This window comes from Oryza glaberrima, chromosome 2, assembly GCF_000147395.1.
Source record: "Oryza glaberrima chromosome 2, OglaRS2, whole genome shotgun sequence".
Classification (NCBI taxonomy): Eukaryota; Viridiplantae; Streptophyta; class Magnoliopsida; order Poales; family Poaceae; genus Oryza; species Oryza glaberrima.
Window position 1 is genome coordinate 30,198,533 of NC_068327.1, and position 19,074 is coordinate 30,217,606.

Genomic DNA, 19,074 nt, shown 5'->3' on the forward strand with positions numbered 1-19,074 from the left:
TGTAGTATCACGAAAAGTAGTTGCGAAAACTGTAGCAATGTTGACACAATCAAGTTCAAAATTTGATCCACACATTAGGGAAAAAAAGAGTAATCAGTTGTCAATAGTCAATACCAAAACTTTTAGTACTATTGGTATCTAAGGCTGTGTTCTTTTGGAAGGGTTGAGAACCCCTCCCCTCCACACGGAAAACGGAGCGATAGATTATCACATGATTAATTAGGTATTAGCTATTTAGCTGTAAAAAAACTTGAAAAATGAATTAATATGATTTTTTAAAGCAACTTTACTATATAAACTTTTTACAAAACATGTACCGTTTAGCAGTTTGAAAATGTACACGCGGAAAATGAGGGAGAAGAGTTGGGAACATATGGGAATACATACTTCAGCATGCTTTATCCCTGTAGATCCCTTTTCCAAAATTGTTCAGCATGCAACACTCAGGCAGCGTTCGTTTGGAGGACATTGAGGGAGAAAGCATCTCGTTTTCCGCACGTACGCTTCCCAAACTACTAAACGGTACGTTTTTTGCAAAAATTTTCTATAGGAAAGTTGCTTTAAAAAATCATATTAATCCATTTTTAAAATTTAAAATAATTAATACTCAATTAATCATGAGCTAATGGCTCACCTCGTTTTGCGTATGTTCTCAATCTCCTCAATCCCCTTCTTCTCAAACACACCCTCAGGAGTCAGGACCATTGGCGAAGGGCAACGATCTATACAACACTTTGAGGCCCTTTTGAAACGCAGGCAGGAATGATAAAACATTAAAAATAAGAAAAACACATAATTTTGATAGAATACATATAAAAAAAAAACAAAAGATTAAACACATGGAAAACACATAGGAATGACCATTTCGATACGTTGGAGTAAAAAAAATGTCAACAGATAGAATGCAAAAGAAATGCATGAATAAGATGAAATATAAACTCAAAAAGGAAAATACAAGTTGGAGCACTTGCTAACTATCCTCTAAAATTTACATGTATTGAGCCATTACCAGAGAATTCTATATGATTTAAAAAGCTCTAAACCTTTGTTTCAAAATGCCAAATAGAAAAGTTTCTTACAAATTGGAATTCTACGAAATTCCCGCGAAATTTATTTCACAAAGGAGGCCTTAACCAGATGACAATATTTGTTTCTTTCTTTTTTTTTTTTTGGGTAAAGGTTTGCACTACACTCTACACGTCTACACGTGACGAGGCCAATGGCTATCTGAATTTTACCGGAAGAGAGCAAAGCAAGAGAAGAGAGGGCACCACCAGAAGGGGGGAAAACCGCCACCTCTACGCGTCGCCGGAGAGCGCGCCGGTGGCATGCCGGAGCGCCGCCTACCAATATCCACTCCGGCGGCGGCCGGACCCCGCCGTCACCCCCGACGGCAGCGGCGTCACTGCCGCCTACTCGTCCTCCCGGCCTTCGCCCTCGCGCTTGTCTCCCTCGCCTACCTCTCCTTCTCTTCCCACCCCAATCTCCCCTTCCATGGTAAGCTGCGCAAATCACCCTGCTAGAGATCCGTAGTTTTAGGGCAAGAACTATCGTTTTGCTTGCAATGTAGTAATTGAAAAGCGGGGTGATAGTGGGTTTGTGTCGTAACACTAGAATGTTTTCTCCTCATCGTTTTCAATAATTCGTGGGATTGGGTGGAATAGGCCGAGAAGCATTCTTACCTGAAGTGTGTAGGAAATTAAGCGTGGCAGAAATGAAAAATCCAAAAATATGTTTTTCTGTTGTCATCATGTCAAATTTAAGCATGTGACACATTTGCATTATAAGATAGGTTTGGGAGTGAACTTTTGATTTGTTAGGGGAAGGAGAAGCGGTGTAATGTTTGTATGCAACAGGACTAGAAAAGGGAATGGACTGTGACGACAATTATGTAGGCCCTTAGGAAACTCACCAACTTTAAATGACGACAAACAGATTCTTTCGTCGATAATGTTCTCATACTTCTCTGGAATGAAGTTTGATGCTATGCTCTACAGAAAAACATCATGATATGGCTAGTATAAAGGATGTTAAGGAGAGAATGGATCAAAGACAAACTCTCGATGCTAAGGTTAAGGCAAATTTGTCTATGTGAGTTCGTCATTTTTTTTCATATGTAAATAATATCTATCTGTGTGTATTTACATTCCTTTGGCTACCATGGAACAACAGTCATAGGATTAACTTCTCATGTCAGGACTAAAGTTGAGTCGGAACCCTTCAAAAGACGAAAGAAATCTCGCAAGCATTGTAAGAGATCTTCTCTACTATATTCTCTACATATTGAGTTTCCTAAAATATGGTACTTTTTAATCAAATACAATAAAACATATCTTATCCAACTTTATCCTAGATGCACTTTGTTCTAAACAGACTAGATAGCATATCTTTTGTTCTCTTGTATCTGCCAAATGCCTAGCCAGCGGCAAGTTGATTGTAGTAGTACTACCTAATGGATCAGAATATCTACTACTTTGATTAATGTTTCTCCTGGGTTATGACATGTTGAGTATATTCTATAAAAAATGTAAAAACATATGTATTACTGTAATATATTTTATGAAAATATGATAGTATCATTTTTCACATACCAATTCAAATAGTTTTTTATATATTGGTAGTCAAAATTAGACAAGGTTGACCACACATTTTCTTTATATTTCTGAACAGATGTATAGTACAAGTTAGCATCAGTTCTGGTTCTTACGACTCATATAAGAGATTTTCTAGTCAATTTTACTCATATGCTAAATGCAGACATGAATGCTGTTCTTTTTTGTTTATTAAATTTGCTATTGCTTTCTTCCATCGTGCATACTGCTTTAATTTATCAAATGAATTTTTGCAGATGTACCATGTCAAATTGAGTTTTTGCCATCAGTTGATGATCTAGTGGAGCCTGGTATCTACAACAACTTTACAGGGTTTTCTTTGAACTATATCTCGAAGGAGAATGTATCATCTAGTAATGGTATTTTTGAACCATTGTTTGGTGGACACCAGAGCCTTCAGGAACGAGAAGAGACATACTACGCAAGAAACCAAACCCTCCACTGTGGTTTTGTGCAAGGACCAGAGGATTACCCTAATACTGGATTTGATCTGGATGAAAATGACAAGATTTATATGGCTTCCTGCCATGTTGTTGTTTCATCATGCATTTTTGGAAGCTCTGATTACTTAAGGAGACCAACTAAGAGCAAGGTAATTTTTTTTTAGGTGCATGGCATACTTGTATACATGTATTATAGCAAGTACCTTATCTGAGAGTACCTAATTTGCGAGTAATGGGTTCTTTTGGAGTTTTATCTCCCTCATGCTAGTACATTAATTACTATCTTTGGCTCCTTTTAAATCTCTCTGTATTTTTTTTTAACTTCCATGACTATTGTATGTTTTGCTGATATTTTATAAGTTCAACAATAGGCAGGGTTAGACTGTACTTAAACATTACCGGTTTGAACTCCCACAGATTGGTCCATACTCTAAGAAGAATGTATGCTTCGTCATGTTCCTGGATGAGCTAACACTGGGAACTCTGTCCTCTGAAGGAACTGGCCCTGATGAAACTGGATTCATTGGCCTGTGGAGAATTGTTGTAGTTGAAAAATTACCGTACAAAGATATGCGGAGAGCAGGAAAGGTGCCAAAATTTCTGGCTCACAGACTCTTCCCCTTTGCAATGTAAGTTTTTGTTTGTGCAATATGTATCTTGCCTAGTTTCATGGAGAATATGTTTGGTGTTAGTGATGTAGGATTTGTTTAGGTGCATCAGGAATTTATTAATTGGCTAAAGCTAAATTGTCCTATTTGCAGTTGAACATTTCTATAATAAAAGATATGTTATAAATTCTAAACCAACAATAGTTACTGTTTACTTACCATGTAACAAGTTGATAAAAAGCATCCTAAGTTCCTAAGTCCTAACTACTCCCTATGCTGTTTAGGATTTTTGTGAATTCTTTCAACTGTTTCCTACATATCAATCTCCTATATATCCATGATCCGTGTTTCCTCTACTTGGTTAACAAAAGATTTGTACTTCATTAGGTACTCTATTTGGTTGGATAGTAAACTGCGCCTTAATGCTGATCCAATGCTTATCGTTGAGTATTTCTTATGGAGAAATAAAGCAGAATATGCCATTTCAGTGCACTATGATCGTACTTGTGTCTCGGAGGAAGTGCTTCAAAACAAGCGACTGAACAAGTACAACCACACTGCTATTGATGAGCAATTTTACTTTTACCAATCTGATGGTCTTGTGAAGTTCAATGAATCTGGCAGAGAGCCTGTTCTTCCAAGTTGTTCGTATCATTACCTTATGATCTGATAAATTACCCAGTATGAATATTTCTTCAGTATTGATCTTTTACATCACAATTGTGCAGATGTGCCTGAAGGATCTTTCATTGTACGTGCCCATACACCAATGTCTAATCTGTTTTCATGCCTTTGGTTTAATGAGGTTAACCGGTTCACCTCACGAGATCAGTTGAGTTTTGCATATACTTACCTGAAGCTAAGGAGAATGAACACTGGAAAACCTTTTCACCTCAATATGTTTAAGGTAATAAAATTTCTGGTAAAGCATTTCTTTTCCTTGCTGAATTTCTGCTGCTGTGGTTTGAATTAGTTTGTAATGACAAAACATAGGAGTCCATGCATTTACACTTTTATGTCCCAACATGAAACTCCATAAAAATCTCTTTATTTTTTTATGAACAATTTTAAAGAATAGTTTAATCACCGTTTAATAAGATGTACATCAATAAGCAGGATTGTGAACGAAGAGCGATAACTAAACTGTTCCATCACCGAGCTAACGAGACTGCAGATCCACCTCCAGCTAATCCTTGATTTAAGATTCACTTACCAATATCAGGGAAATGCCTTCATTTGGCTGTTACTTCTGCTACTCAAGCCGCTGCTGCTACTACCACTAGTAGTGCATCGCTCTCTACTAGTAGGGCATTGCTCAGGAGTTCTTCATTTGTTCAGTATGTCCTATCCCAAGCTGCTGGTCCTTCATTGCCAGGTGAAGGGAGTATTCTTGATCAGGGTTCCCTACTGCTGGCCAGACTGGTTTACCCAATCTACCACTTCAGCTCACGCAGAGCATGTCGGCTTCTTCTTTCTCGTTTAGCTTGCAGGGGCATCGTGGGCTCTCTTCTTTAGAGTCATATTTGTGGGGGCTTTATGGATTTGATAGTGCACGTCTGGGCATTGCCGACGATGCAGCAATTTGGTGGGGAGCTCCCAAATCAACAGCAGCAGACAGATGGCTCTTACCAGCAGCCTCTTCCTCGAGCTCTCAGAAGATAATGCTCTCTCTTTTTTTTTGGAGGAAGTTAAGGCATAGACCATGTGTAGTTTGTTTTTGCTTCTGTCGATCTCTGGTCTGTAATTGCTAAGCTGAAACGACTTCATAGTTCTTACATATACTCCATTTTCTAGTACTAATTCTAAACCTGGGCACCATGCATGCCTTTTTCCTTATGCGGAGTTTAAAGCACAATTTAAAGTTGTTCAACCGAGTTGAGCACAATTTGTTCCGCCCGAAAGGGATTTACCGGGAACTCTTCCTTGTTCGGTTTGAAGGGGCTTGAAGGAGATTAGAGGGGTTTGAGGGGGAATAATTTCACACCACAATTTGAAATAAATCCCTTCCTCTTTAGGATTAATCGAACATAGCCTTATGCAGTTATGCCGAGTTGAGCGCAATTTGTTCAGCCCGGACAGGAATTGATTACCCCACACGTGCTGCGGACGTACTTTTATACGTACATATACAGCGGTTCAAATGAATCAGGAGACTCAAATGATCAAATCAGAGCAGCCTACCTAGCAGATGGGAGTCTCAGAAACAAAGCCAAGTAAGTTATCGTAGTAGTACATATAGAGTTACGGGATAGAATCTACGTGACTTTAGAAAGTTATAATAAATTTTTTTTTTAGGAATACGTAAAAAGATTGTACACTTTTATATTAAGAGGAATAAAATCTATACGGATGGCCAAACAAAGAAGAAAGGGAGGGATCGGGGAGAAAAAGAAGGAAAAAAGAAAGAAAAGGAAAAAGGAAACCAAGAACTTGAGCATATTATCGCGTTGACAATGTGACGACCTAGCGATGAAAGTTATAGTAGTTTATCTTTTGTAAGAGGAATATGATGGTTTGTCAAGGCTGAATAACGAAGATGTAGATCACTTCCATTTTGTCTTTAAAGAAAGAAACACACATTGTCTTCATTTTATCCAGATAGAACAACATCTACACGCTACGCACGAATAATTCTTCTTAAATAACAACAAAGTTTAACTACACATGCATATACATAAGCAAACAGTAGTACTGCACGGGTCATGGGTGCCTGCGCCTTAAGCTGCTGCTGCTTCAATGCGAGAGGCCGCTTCTGCTTGTTGAGACGCCGCTCATCTCGCTCTCGCTCGCGTCTCTGCAGCCGCTTCTGCTTCTTCATCCAAGCAGGCGTGTGGCGGCTGAAAAGCCTCCGCACGCCGGCCTCCGCGGCCTCCAACTCCTCCCGCCGCGGCGTGCACTGGTACCACGCGAACACGCCGTGCTGCTGGCACACCCGCCTCAGCCTCGAGAGCCCCCAGCCGATCTTGACGAACTTGAAGTAGCGGGTCCTCCTGATGTACCCCTGGTCTCGATGCGACCACACGCCGAATCGGTTCTGGACGATCATGTTGCTCGCGTGGGCGTACGTGTACAAGTGCCGCTTCATCGCGAACGCGCGTCTCCCTTCGGGCACTCGTGAGCGGCAGTAGTTGCCCTCGACCTCGGCTTCTAATTGTGCCTGGGTCGGCGGCTCCATGTCTCGATTGCCGCTCTCGAAACGATCCTGATGCAAACGAGATTATAACTAGCTAGGAGTAATTAATTAACCAACAAGACAAAGTTGTATTCAGATACGTAGACAAAGGTAACACTATTACGTTGTTAACTTTGATTCGGTCACGTACAAGTTGAGAACCGCAGAACGCTCGTATTTAAACGGGGACAACCGGACATATATGGTGGCGGATGAGTCTCATTCCGCGCTCTCTGCATAATTTATAATTAATTAATACATATTCACAACAATGGCACATAATTAGTCCTAAATGGAGTCTGGGTTGAGTGACTAACATAGAGCAGTTCAAGTTGGCACACAACATTTTCTGCGAGACTTGCTGCAAAGTGCAAACTCCAGGGGGTGAGAGTGAGACCATCTGTTATTGTACCGAGCCAGCTGCATGACAGGGGCAAGAGAAAACATATTCGTATAAAAATATACTACTTCCTCCGTTTCATAATGTAAGTCGTTCTAGCATTTTCCACATTCCTATTAATGTTAATGAATCTAGAACATCAATATGAATGTGGGAAATGATAGAATGACTTACATTGTGAAACAGAAGAAGTATATATCAATACTAGATTTTGGGATCGACGGCAAAGATAATTGTCTGCCAATGTGACGATTACTGTCTCATGCAAGATCAGGAAGCAGCCGGCCGGGAATCATCTTCATGTTGGCTGTGAATTTGACGATCCATCTCCATTATATTAAGATAGCAGCAACTCGTAACATGACATCAGTATTAGCTGGAAAACTCTGAACACCAGCTTGCCTACGGGAACCTACGGGAAACGAGAAGTAGCTATGATTCAGTGGACAAAGTGGAACGAATAAAACTGAACTCAAACGTCACGGAAACCGTTTTACATGAATACAAGCCATTTGCTCATCAATAATCACATAATGACCTTCTATGCAAGATAGCGATATAACTTCCTATCTGCTTTGTCCCTCTCTAAGAATTCACGCTCAATTAGAGATTCTATGCGTTTCTTTATGACAACAGGATTCGGCATGAATCGGGCTTGCAATTGCTTGGTAACCTCAGCTACAATGCTGTTATGATCCAAGACCCTCCTGGATTTCATAATCCTGACGATAGCAGCCTCAATTTGAGGTTTCCTGTCCTCCTCAACCCGTTGACGAGTCTCTTGTTTCTCTGGCTCAGATTCCTTTTGCGCCACTACTGTCCCAATCTTGACCTTAACAAGCTTGCTTGTGAACTTGTCGTTGAAGTAGAATGTGTCATCCTCCGATATATCTTTGCTCATGGGTTCCTTGCGGAGAACATTCTTCCCCTTGACACAAGCAAGAGATTGAAGGCATCTCTTTAGATCCGAGGCAGGTATCGCAGTATCTTGTTCGATGTCTTTGTAGGTTAACCCATCGGTAGAATTAAACAGCATGAGAACACACATCTGATAAGTGGATACATTTAGTTCATGCTTCTGACCTTTCCCAAATGTGGCTTTTATGTCAGCTGTTCCCATGTTTGTTTGCCATGTCAATCTCCGGCCACTGTGAGTTCCAAGGTAGTATGTCCGGAACTTATCACATATTGCAAGGATTTCAGTTGGAAGGTTGCAGGGAGGGCAGGGCTGTGTTGGCCAAGAACCAGTTGTAAGAATGTGGACATCAAGTGTTGGGCCATCGCCAAGTTCCTCAGACTTCTTGGCATAAAAGTCTATCATAGTGTCCTGAGAGGTCTTCATGTCAGTGAACATGCCCTCTAATTTGGAAGTGAACTGGTACCCACATTCTGTCTTGAGTTTAACTATCATACTCCTCTCAGCATCATCAGAAACAGTTTTGCCAGACAATAGTCTTTTCGCCAAATGCTGCTTGTAGTACTTCTCAAATACATCCTTCTCCTGGAGGTACCGAAACAGCATCATGACTTTGTCCAGAATAACCTCCACATCCTCTTCTGTGGCTCCTTTCAATCCTTTCCGGAGTTTATCATCAACATACAACGATATGAATTCAGGTGACCTGTTGTTTAAGTTGATGAAGTACTCAAAGGATGAATTTAGAGCATTCTGGAAAGTTTTGTCATTGCCAAAAGCAACGTTGATGATCTTATCATGCTTGTCCTTCTCATTTAACAAGCGCTGAACAAATTCCACTGGGTCTTTCAACCTCTCAGGATCTGTCACTAACTGCTTCCCAGTTTCCCTTAGGTATGAAGTCATCACATCTCTGATTGTCGATAGCCCATCAAACACCCTTCGGAATAAGTTGTACATCCTAGCCAAGTCGTCATATTTGTCATCTACAAGCATATTTACAAGGCCTGAGTTTTCCATATGAACCAATCTATGCATGTGATTGGCAATCATTTCTTTCTCAACCACACTAGTTATCTTTGCCTCAGTGCCAGCATCCAAGTAGTGTGAGACACGTTCCATTTCCTCATTGAGACGTCTCTCGGACTTCTTAAGATAGTTCCCACAGTCACAGCACTCAATGAACTCCTGAGACTCTCCACTGTAGAAGCTAGCTGTAACATCCAAAAACGGCTTCTCAAAGTCATCTTGATATACAGCAGCACCAAGATCCATTAACATTTTCGTTATGCTCCTCATCAGGCCTCTGTTAATCATTTCACCCATTCTCTCCCTGTGAATAAGATCCAGAAGGGTATCAAGCAGCCGACTATGAATCATGGGAGAGTGAATTATGTGATCCCTCCACAAATTCAAACCAAGCTCATGAACAGGTGTTCTACGGGATTGCGGGACATATGTTCGATCCATGTACATTAGAATATCTCGGATCATCTGCAATGCCTTATTGTGATCCATCCACTTGGCATTCAGCTCCTCCAGAAACAAACCACCCTGTGCAGCCTCTATTGATTTTGATATTTCCTTCAAGCGCCATGTCATAGTTCTCTCCAGGCCATCATATAGCTTCTCACCATACTTGTGGAGCACCATGTTGTAGGCACTCCTGCACAGATGAAAGGAAATATTGCAAATTACAATCAAGTGAGGTTCAGAATAGTTATTTATCACCAAGTTGCTGTGACGACCAAAGAGGCCGACAAGCATGGCTTCCAACAACTAAGTCAATACTACAGATGACTAGATGGAGTAACCCATCAATATCCAACACCTAACATCCGCCCAATCTCCCTAATACTGATCGTTGACTATAAAAATTCTGTATTTTAACGAAAATTTGTAGGATCACAAATACTAAAAGAGAATTCTCTCGAAAGAAATCACTTTCAACCATCAACATATGCGACAGGAATGTTCGGCTAGTAATCATAATCATTAATCATCTCAAGAGGAGCAAACTTATTAGAATTGGCACACTGAAATTTTCTAATTAACCACATTTTAGGGCCGGGGCGGTAGGATCTAGGTCGCCAAGCGGGAAACGCGACGGCGACGGCAGGAGGCGGGAGGATCATGGGAGTGCGGGGCCTCGGGGGGTTGTACCAACCTGTAGAGCTCCTCGAAGGAGAGGCCACTGGCGTTGTGGTTGTAGATCTCGTGGATGGCGTGCTCCAGGACCTTCCATGTCCGCTCCGCGTACTTGGGGTCGAGCTCCACGCGGTGCTTGAACAGCTCGATCTTGAAGTTGCGCTTCTTCGGCGGCCCGCCCCCGCTCATCGCCGCCGCCGGTGAGGTCCCGCTCCGCCGGCGGCTAGGGTTTTAGGCCGAGGTGGGGTGGGGGAACGGTGGACAGAGAGGGGGAGGGCGCAGCGGCGAACAGAAGAGAAAGGCTTCAGTTCCTCTTCTTCCCTGCAGTGCTGGCGTCGCCTGCTTTTTTTTTTTCTCTCTCTCTAATTACGAAGGCGTTTGCCTGCTTTTCGCTCAGGGAGCAAACTAATAATTGTGTTGCCACAAACCAAATACCCCTTTAACAACACTAACCAATAAATAATAGTAGATATTTCTTGATGTTTTGAATAACAAAATATATCTTTGTCTTTTTTATTATAATATATGTAATAAATAAATACCCTACCCTCTAAGAGCACCTCCGGAAGACTGAACGACATATCTACCTTACCCCCTATGAGCACATCCAGAAAATTGGGAAGTTGCTTTAAAAATCATATTAATCCATTTTCCAGGATTTTTAAGCTATTACTTAATTTTTCCTACCCTCTATAAGCTCCTTCAGAAAATAGCACCTTGTTATCGACAGGTACGTCACATATCTACCCTACCCCTTATAAGCACTTTCGGAAGATTGGGACATATCTACTCTACCCCCTATGAGCACCTCCAGAAGATTGTGCTAGCACCTCGCTGTCGACAGAGGTACGTCGCATATCTACCCTACCCCCTATAAACACTTCCGGAAGATTGGGTTGTCACCTCGCTGTCGACAGGTACGTCGCCTACCACTAAAAGAATAATTAGCCGTAAATGCAAGCACCTGTGTCAATCTTGAATTTGAACCCGGGTGAGTTGGTTCCATCACAAGGAACCTAACCAGTTGAGCCACGCTCATTTCACTATTACTTAATTAATCATGCGCTAATCCATTACTTCATTTTACGTGTGTGAAGGGTTAATTTCCAACACATTGAAGAACACAACCTAAATATACAATATATCTCGGAAAGGATATATCATATTCGCCACATAGAATAAGCCGTTAGATCGTGATGAAACCAAACCATAATGATATAGAGCGATGACAATATAGTTGTATAAAGATGCAATTGTATACACAAATATAAACATAAGTTTGTACATTAAATCTAATCCTAGATTCAAATATCGATCTATTCTATACAAAATATAATTGCATATATGGACATATGCGCAAAGAGTATTATCACAAATCCAATATTTAACTAGCTATTTTGTATGGGGATGTCCTCTACTTTATTATGTAATATTTGTATGATATGAATGTATCCTATATATACAAGTTTTTACGTGCACACACCATTCACACTAGTTGATAAATGTCACTAAAAGTTCTTAGAAAAAAACTATACATATATTTTCAGTAATATTATATCTATATATATTTCTTTGAATCTATATATGGGGCAATTTTATTCTTACCCCTACTTTCATGTTTAATATTGGTTTTGCCTCTATTTTTTAGGGTTTTGTTTTGGCCCCTATTTTTTTAAAACGAAATTAAGCTTTACCCCTATTTTTGATGGACATGTTAACGGCGTTAAATCTTTGATGAAAAGACATCCTACCCTCACTGTGCTGATTTTCCCCTATTTTGTTCATTAGTTCTGTTTGCATCTTGCAATTTTCGTAAACCAATTTGTTTCAAAATTTGACATACAAATGTGATAAATATAGACAAATATTGAACAAAAAAAATGACAAAATTTGGAAAAAAAAAAAGGTCATATTCTACCAGTCGCCGCCTCCTGGCCGGGTCGACGGGCCACCGCCGCCACCTCCTCCTCTCCGCCTCCTGGTCGGGCCAGCGGGCCACCGCCGCTGTCACCCCTGGCCGGGCCGCCGCCTCCTCTCCAAGCTGAGTCGCCACCACCACCTCCTCCCCGTGTTGAGCCGCCACCGTCGCCACCTGGCCGAGCCGTCACCGTCGCCTCCTCCCCAGCCGAGTCGCCACCACCGCATCCTCCCAGCGTCGAGCCGCCGCCACCCGCGGGAGGGGCTGCGCCTGGCCCGCTCGCCGCTGCCGCTTGGCCGCCGGCCGCTCGCCGCCGCGCCGCCCTCTCCCCGCCGCCTAGCGCGCTCGCCTCCTGCTCGCACCGGGAGGAGCTGCGCCTAGCCGACGCATGCTCTTCGCCGCCGCCGCCGCCGCCACCCGCTCGCCGCCGCCGGCTAGGTCTCAGTTTGACCGTGTGCAGCGAGAGGTGAGGAGAGGAGAGATTAGTTTTAACTCTTTCAAGGGGTAAAAGAGTAAATCACTAATTTAAAAAATCTTTATTTCCTTTATTTCTCATTTTTATTGCCATAAACCTGGTCCCACTAACTTCCATCCAAACCAGGGGTAAACGCCTCTTTCGGTTAAAAAAGTGGGGGTAAAAACGAAAACCCTAAAAAGTAGGGGCAAAATCAATATTAGAGGTCAAAGTGGGGGAAAATGAAATTGTTCCATATATTTTCAATAATATTATATCTATATATAAAAAATATGACATGTTTATACTCATAAAACTATCAAAGTTTTTTTTTTCTTGATACGGGTTGAATTTGAGGCTAACACTCTACAGATAAACATAATACTATTGAAAGTACCGAATTTTCGCTGATTTTGTAGTTGGTATGATATCTTCCTTCGTGTAGTGCTTGTAATTAATTAATAACTATAAAACTATGTATAGAATGTACTTACATTTTTCATTACTTTCTTATCCTGTTAGTTATATTCAGAAATTCGGAATTAACAAATATAAAGTTATAGGTTGTGGATTCTATTTTTTTTTCTTCATAAAATAATTCTAAAAATTGGAAAAATAAGTATAAAGCTGCACTTTTGCCATAATAACGCGATTCTAGCATTGAAACTTTATTTTTTTTAAAAAAATGCAATTCTAAAAAAAATTTCCCTCTAACCACCTTTCATTCATTTTTGTTCATCGTACCTAACAACCCTCCCGCAGTCCCGCTATCAATCACCCTCATTTATGAGGGACATATAGATTATTTTTACCCTGCTGATTTATTATCTTTTGAATGCTATAATTGTATTTTCTTTAGGGTGGAGGAAGTAGCTTTTAAAACAAAAGCCTCACATTATCACATCCACCTTATCCAAACACCAGGAAAGGGATGTAGAATCGTTTCTCTCGACATGATTCTTGCATATTTTTTTTTTGAGCTTTTCCGGAGAATCTTGTCTTGCTGTTGCAGCTTGCAGAGGTACAGCACGGCATTTCCCTTCATAAGGATTAGGTACTAAAAGTACCGGTAAGAAAGAAGGATTAGGTAAACTCGATTATTGTGTGGCTAGTAGCATGATTGCACATGTAGAAAGGTTTTTTATGTAAAACCGTATAATATTCCGACTTAGTGACTGCTGATTTCTCACAAGTCGATGGTCCCTGCCCAATCTGCTGCCTTGTCCGCACGATTACTCATCAGTTCACAGCGTCTCTAGACTCTAGGCCTCCTTTGGAGTTGTAGACATCAGAGACCAAGATTATTTATATATTTATTCTTAATCCAATCACCAAATCAGAGTGGCGCAGCGGAAGCGTGGTGGGCCCATAACCCACAGGTCCCAGGATCGAAACCTGGCTCTGATACTTTTCCTTTTTTTTCTGTCTTGAGCGAATTTTAAGGGACCGGCCGGCTACAAGATTGGGTTTTCGGCCCAAAACGTAAGGCCAACCACAGCTCGTATGGCCCAACATTCTTACCAGCGTTCAACATCATCGATCGATCCACTGCTTTGCCAACGGTTGTAAGAAGACCCTGTTACTTTCTGCCGCTCTGGTCGATCACATTCACACACCCACAAGGCCAAATGAGACCATACCATACTGCACCGAATCGATCGGCACAAGCCTTCACGTGACGGAGCCACAGTCGCCTTAGCCACAGAGCCAGCGAGCGAGCTAGCGCCATAGATGCATCGGTCCATAGCTTAATTAAATTTCGCGCGCATGCACAAGCCCTCGATCGATCAGTTAGCTGGACCGATATGATGCGATCGAACCATCGATCTGGGGCACACACGCACGCAGACAGATCGATCCATGAGACGAGACGCGACGCGCGCGCGCGCGCGGTCCGCGGTGGCGGGGGCGCGTACTGCCTCACTGTTCATCCGACGCGGATCGGTAGCTAGCTCGCTGCTTAGCTCCAAAAGGCGGCCTACCCCTTTTGGCCTGTAAAGAGCAGCGTACGTACCCCGCGCGCCACCGCTTGCTGTTTGCATATGTGCATACAGAGAGCTAGCAACACTAGTACGAAACTACGAATTATTGCCACTGCATGCTGCGACATCTTCTGGCTAATTTAAACAGCTGCGTGCAAATGTAGGAGTATATATATAGATCGATCACTGCATATTAGCATATACTGTATTAGTACTCCATAGATCGGGATCCGGGATTACTATAGTTAGTACGCTTTCTGCCTGCGCATGCATGCATGGATATATCTACAAATTAATTTGAATGCAACCTTAATGACGACGTACGTGGTACGTACCTGCCCTGCAGCCGTTACGGCGATGAAGTCGATCGATCTGTATATTAATTTGCACTGTCAGCCAGCGCTCTGACGAGATGATACTATCCAGCTAGAGCTAGCTAGGCATGCATGCAGCTAGCTCTGCCGATCGTATCACCCCCATCTATGGCCTGTGCAGTGCCTCCATTTAACTCGCCCAACATCGCATGTTTGCCATTGCAGCGCTACCGCTGCATGTCTGACACACACGACTAGTACTCTGGAGTATCTAAAAGTGTAGTAGTAGTAGTACGTAACTAGTGCAAATCTGCAATACCGCAACTCCCACGAGAGATATGCCAATAATTGGGATGCATAATGATAACCACGTCAGAGATTTCGCAAGTGCGAACAACTGCATACGAGTGATCGTGTGCCTGCGCTATTCTCAGAGTCTCAGTCTTTAATTATCGACCTGACCATCTTAATGCATTAATTGAGCGTTTTTAAGATCGACCGGAGCACGTACATATGCTAGTATTATCGCCTTTCCGCGGGTGCCTTTAGGGCTTGTTCATTATTTTGTACTCCCTTCGTTTCAGTATATAGTAATCTTAGATCGAACGAGACTCATCCTAAAACTATAAATCTAAATATTGGTTGTGTCCAAAGAGATTACCTTAAAAAAAAACTATTACAAGTTTTTTTTAAAAAAAAACTTTCAAATCTACCTATAGTATATAATTTCACTAAAACTACACTATAACAATAATAATAACTTTACTATAACAATAATAATAACTTGTATATATGTATTAAAATAATATATGCAACTTTATATCTAATTTATATAGAGATAACAATGTAGTTATGTAACTATAGTTTAACTACATGCAACTAGGATGTAACTTAGATGTAACTTGAACAAATCTGTTATAAACATGCGATGGTGGGACTGGCTGGTGTCACTAGCTTATGAAAAGAGAGTTCAAATCCAACAGCAAAATATCTCAGCACAAATCTTAGCGCAGGATCGACGGCCAAACAAATTGAATGTTTTCAGTCCTGAAAAACCTGTCGACAACTAGCTATCAGCCTAGCAGAAACGATGTCGAAATTTATAGTTCTAGAATGAGTCTCATCTCATTCTAGTTTGCTATATATATTAGGATAGATGAAGTAGGTACTTCCCAACATAACTACCACATTATTAGATTACCAACTTTTATTAGATGTGTTCAGTTTACAGTTTTACTAAAATTTAGAAAAAAAATCAAGAGTGAAAATTTCTACAATTATCAAAGTTTTGTTAAATAGCATTCCTAAGTACACATTTAATTTGTTACATTACCAATATTTGACAGGGTTAACGTGGTGGCAGCGAAACAAACAAGCCCTCAATACACGCATACATGCAGAGATCAGCCGGATTCGATATCACGATGATCAATACTGGCCGCGAGCGCCGCCGGCCCTTCGTCCATCCGGCCTCTGCCGGCGGCTAACCATTGAAGGGCAACTGCGTAGCTACCGGCGCGCGAGCCCGCAAAAGCTAGGCGACGGATGATAGCGATGGCGCGCATATTTTGCTGGCTTTACTATTGCTTCTCGGTAGGAGTATAGTACTCGCTGTTTATTCTCGCGATGTCCTTTGCCTGCACGCCCGGCCATTAGCATCTGCAATTCTGCAGCTGCTGTTTCCTCTTCCTTTACTACAGTTGCACGTACAGCTAGCGCTAGGTAGCTAGCTGTTGCTTTTCGATCGGAAGGTTTCTTTCCCATTCCCATCGTATTGCCTCCTTTCCCAAAATATAAAAAAAGTTTAGAAGGTTAGACATGAATTAAGAAAGTTGAGGAAATTAAATAAGAAAATCTTGTAATTGATTGAGAAGATAATGTAGGTAGCTAGGGAATTTAAATAGTGAAAAAATATAATTGGTTGAGAAAATAAATGTAGATGAAAACATTGTTATATTTTAGAACGACATGGACTATTTTGTATTGAGATTCTCCAAAAATAACGGCCATAAAGAAAATGATACACTTACGTATTGAAGTTACCATGATTTAATCAACAAAGAACATGACATAGGTTTTCATCTAGGAATAATATCATTTGGGAGGGGGCGGGGTTGCAAGTGGACGCGATAAGTGTGGTATGTGATTCCGAGTCATGTAGGGATGTGCACTAAACGCTGAAAACGTCAGCCTCTATATAGCATACGTGATTTTTTTTAACGAAAATTAAATTTGAAAAAAAAATAAGAGTCTGAATAAAACAAGCTCAATTTTTCTTAAAAAATATTAACCAAATTTCAAAACTTTAAATCAAAATTTAAAACTTCCACCTCAAATCTAACACTTTCAACTCAGCATTTAAAATCTCTACCTAAACTTTTGAAACTTACATCTCCAAATCTAAAACTTTCAACCCCTATTATTTTATTTTTATTATAAAATATCATGTTTCGTCTCCCTAGCGTAACTGCGTCTAATAGGCACCCTCACATGTCTTCATAGAGAGTAAATTACATAATACTGTTAACAAACCTCTAAATAAATCACTAGTTGTATAAATTCCTTGATTTCCACTTACAGTTCAAGTGCCTACATCTAACAAAAGGTCTATATAAATCATCAACTTTTACAAGTTGTCAGGTTACATAAAATGATTGGGCAATTTTTTTTTGTTGTTGTAAAATGAAAGAGAAAAATGGGTGCAGCGGTGGAGGCCTAGCATGCCACAACACGACCTCTAGATCCAGTCGTTGCCTCCCGACCAATTAATTCCATTGTGTCAGCTGCACCAGCGACAGAGCACCCCCCCCCCCAACTCAAGAATCACATGACCTAGAGGCGTAGCATCCGTCGAGGACTCCTCGACTATAGTGAACGACCTCCACAAAAGTCATTGCCGAAGCCGTGGTCTCCCTAACATCCGTCTGCTCCTCCTACTATTTCCTAGGGATGCATGAAGTGGAGCATCGTCCATCAGCCAACTCTGCAAAGGTGAACGCAACACAACAAACACACCGCAAACCACAGGACAAAGTAAGAGAGAGTGCGAAAGTGTAGAAATAAATAACAAGCGAGCTATCATCTTGTTGATGTAAAAACACGGCGGCCTGAGAGATCTTCTTAACTCCAGTGTAGGTCTAAGGTTAGCCTCGAGTGTCCCACTGGGCGTGCCAAAAGCGTGTTGAAATATGATGGCCTGGAAGATCTGCTTAACTCCAGTGCAGGTCCAAGGCTAGCCTCGAGTGTGTCAAGGGCGTGCCAGCTGATTTGATCTTACAATCGGCAAGAAAGACAAAAGCAGAGTTAGTCAGCCGATAGCCGATCGACAGATGGGTTGATAGCATATCGTTGGTAGTCTTAGCTGATGCGTAGTCTGACCCAAAGATCAACTCGATTTCACACCAAATCCGCTTCGCTCTTCCCCCTTCTTTTTCGATTTTGATGTTAAAATTTGTTGCTAACACATCTGCACACAAAAAGCAAGTTTTCTTAAGAGTCCGTCTGTAAAAATCAATGTTGGTTTAGACTACAATACCTAATTCTTATCATTATCTAAAAAATGGCCAATATCTTGGAAAGTCATTTTTTAAGCAGTGTAAATAAGAGAAACACAAAAAAAAAAGCATATCACGTATTGTTGAACTCGCCAGGAATGGATCCAAAAGATTTTACAGAACATGTCGTTCGGTAAAAACAATAGGAACTCTACTACGTATTCCAACAAGCACATACCAATGTCTTTCCTGATATATATACGTTAGTTTTTCTTGAAAGTTCCCATTAAACAGCATATTCAATAGAATTTCAAAGAAAATTGTGGGACCATGCATCCTTCGGTCCAAAGGAGTACTAAAAATTCTTTCAAATTTTCCTCTTACCAAACGAGATGGTTGGAAAAATTCCATTAAAAAAAAAAGAGAGATGGATGGAAAAATGACGCGTTCCTACTCCCAAACTGGCCAGTGGGCTCTCCTCTTCCACATGAACAGGTGATGGGCCATGCATGGCACGCACGGACGCACCGTACCGCATCCTGCAATCCACGCACGATCCGGCCGCGGGCCGGCGCATGCAAAACAATCATGCGCTCTTTGACTCTCCCACCCC

The 19,074-nt window shown here is 41.3% G+C and overlaps 3 protein-coding genes and 1 non-coding gene across 6 annotated transcripts; 2 read left to right on the forward strand and 2 right to left on the reverse strand.

Moving 5' to 3' along the window:
- Nucleotides 1–1,219: 1,219 nt before the first annotated feature.
- LOC127761005 (probable hexosyltransferase MUCI70) lies at nucleotides 1,220–5,854 on the forward strand. Of its 2 annotated transcripts, none has more exons than XM_052285207.1 (8): nucleotides 1,220–1,497; nucleotides 1,998–2,091; nucleotides 2,198–2,250; nucleotides 2,849–3,204; nucleotides 3,473–3,684; nucleotides 4,051–4,307; nucleotides 4,392–4,570; nucleotides 4,886–5,854. In XM_052285207.1, exons 1-8 carry the CDS (start codon nucleotides 1,329–1,331, stop codon nucleotides 5,144–5,146), a joined length of 1,581 nt encoding a protein of 526 aa, XP_052141167.1. In that variant the 5' UTR covers nucleotides 1,220–1,328; the 3' UTR covers nucleotides 5,147–5,854. The 2 variants fall into 2 exon arrangements, with proteins under 2 accessions (XP_052141167.1, XP_052141168.1); XM_052285208.1 differs by having other exon boundaries at nucleotides 1,221–1,497; nucleotides 4,780–5,019.
- A 340-nt stretch (nucleotides 5,855–6,194) lies between these two features.
- LOC127763379 (uncharacterized) lies at nucleotides 6,195–7,551 on the reverse strand. 2 transcript variants are annotated; one of them, XM_052288060.1, is made up of 4 exons: nucleotides 7,410–7,551; nucleotides 7,153–7,255; nucleotides 6,987–7,068; nucleotides 6,195–6,865 (listed from the first exon to the last, which is right to left on the reverse strand). In XM_052288060.1, exon 4 carries the CDS (start codon nucleotides 6,836–6,838, stop codon nucleotides 6,281–6,283), a length of 558 nt encoding a protein of 185 aa, XP_052144020.1. In that variant the 5' UTR covers nucleotides 6,839–6,865; nucleotides 6,987–7,068; nucleotides 7,153–7,255; nucleotides 7,410–7,551; the 3' UTR covers nucleotides 6,195–6,280. The 2 variants fall into 2 exon arrangements, with proteins under 2 accessions (XP_052144020.1, XP_052144021.1); XM_052288061.1 differs by having other exon boundaries at nucleotides 6,960–7,068.
- Nucleotides 7,552–7,684: 133 nt separating this feature from the next.
- On the reverse strand, nucleotides 7,685–10,656 carry LOC127763378 (cullin-3A-like). The gene is made up of 2 exons (XM_052288059.1): nucleotides 10,319–10,656; nucleotides 7,685–9,817 (listed from the first exon to the last, which is right to left on the reverse strand). Exons 1-2 carry the CDS (start codon nucleotides 10,486–10,488, stop codon nucleotides 7,777–7,779), a joined length of 2,211 nt encoding a protein of 736 aa, XP_052144019.1. The 5' UTR covers nucleotides 10,489–10,656; the 3' UTR covers nucleotides 7,685–7,776.
- Nucleotides 10,657–14,006: 3,350 nt separating this feature from the next.
- TRNAM-CAU (transfer RNA methionine (anticodon CAU)) lies at nucleotides 14,007–14,078 on the forward strand. Its single transcript has one exon. It is a non-coding gene; the product is annotated as a tRNA-Met (tRNA).
- Nucleotides 14,079–19,074: the final 4,996 nt, after the last annotated feature.

Excerpts from the sequence above, each read along its gene's own strand:
- LOC127761005 (XM_052285207.1), top strand. The coding sequence starts at position 1,329 with ATGCCGGAGCGCCGCCTACCAATATCCACTCCGGCGGCGGCCGGACCC. Across the intron at positions 3,205-3,472 it reads GGAGACCAACTAAGAGCAAG|ATTGGTCCATACTCTAAGAA; the intron begins GTAATTTTTTTT and ends GAACTCCCACAG. Across the intron at positions 4,308-4,391 it reads AGAGCCTGTTCTTCCAAGTT|ATGTGCCTGAAGGATCTTTC; the intron begins GTTCGTATCATT and ends ACAATTGTGCAG.
- LOC127763379 (XM_052288060.1), bottom strand. The coding sequence starts at position 6,838 with ATGGAGCCGCCGACCCAGGCACAATTAGAAGCCGAGGTCGAGGGCAAC.
- LOC127763378 (XM_052288059.1), bottom strand. The coding sequence starts at position 10,488 with ATGAGCGGGGGCGGGCCGCCGAAGAAGCGCAACTTCAAGATCGAGCTG. Across the intron at positions 9,818-10,318 it reads TCCTTCGAGGAGCTCTACAG|GAGTGCCTACAACATGGTGC; the intron begins GTTGGTACAACC and ends TCATCTGTGCAG.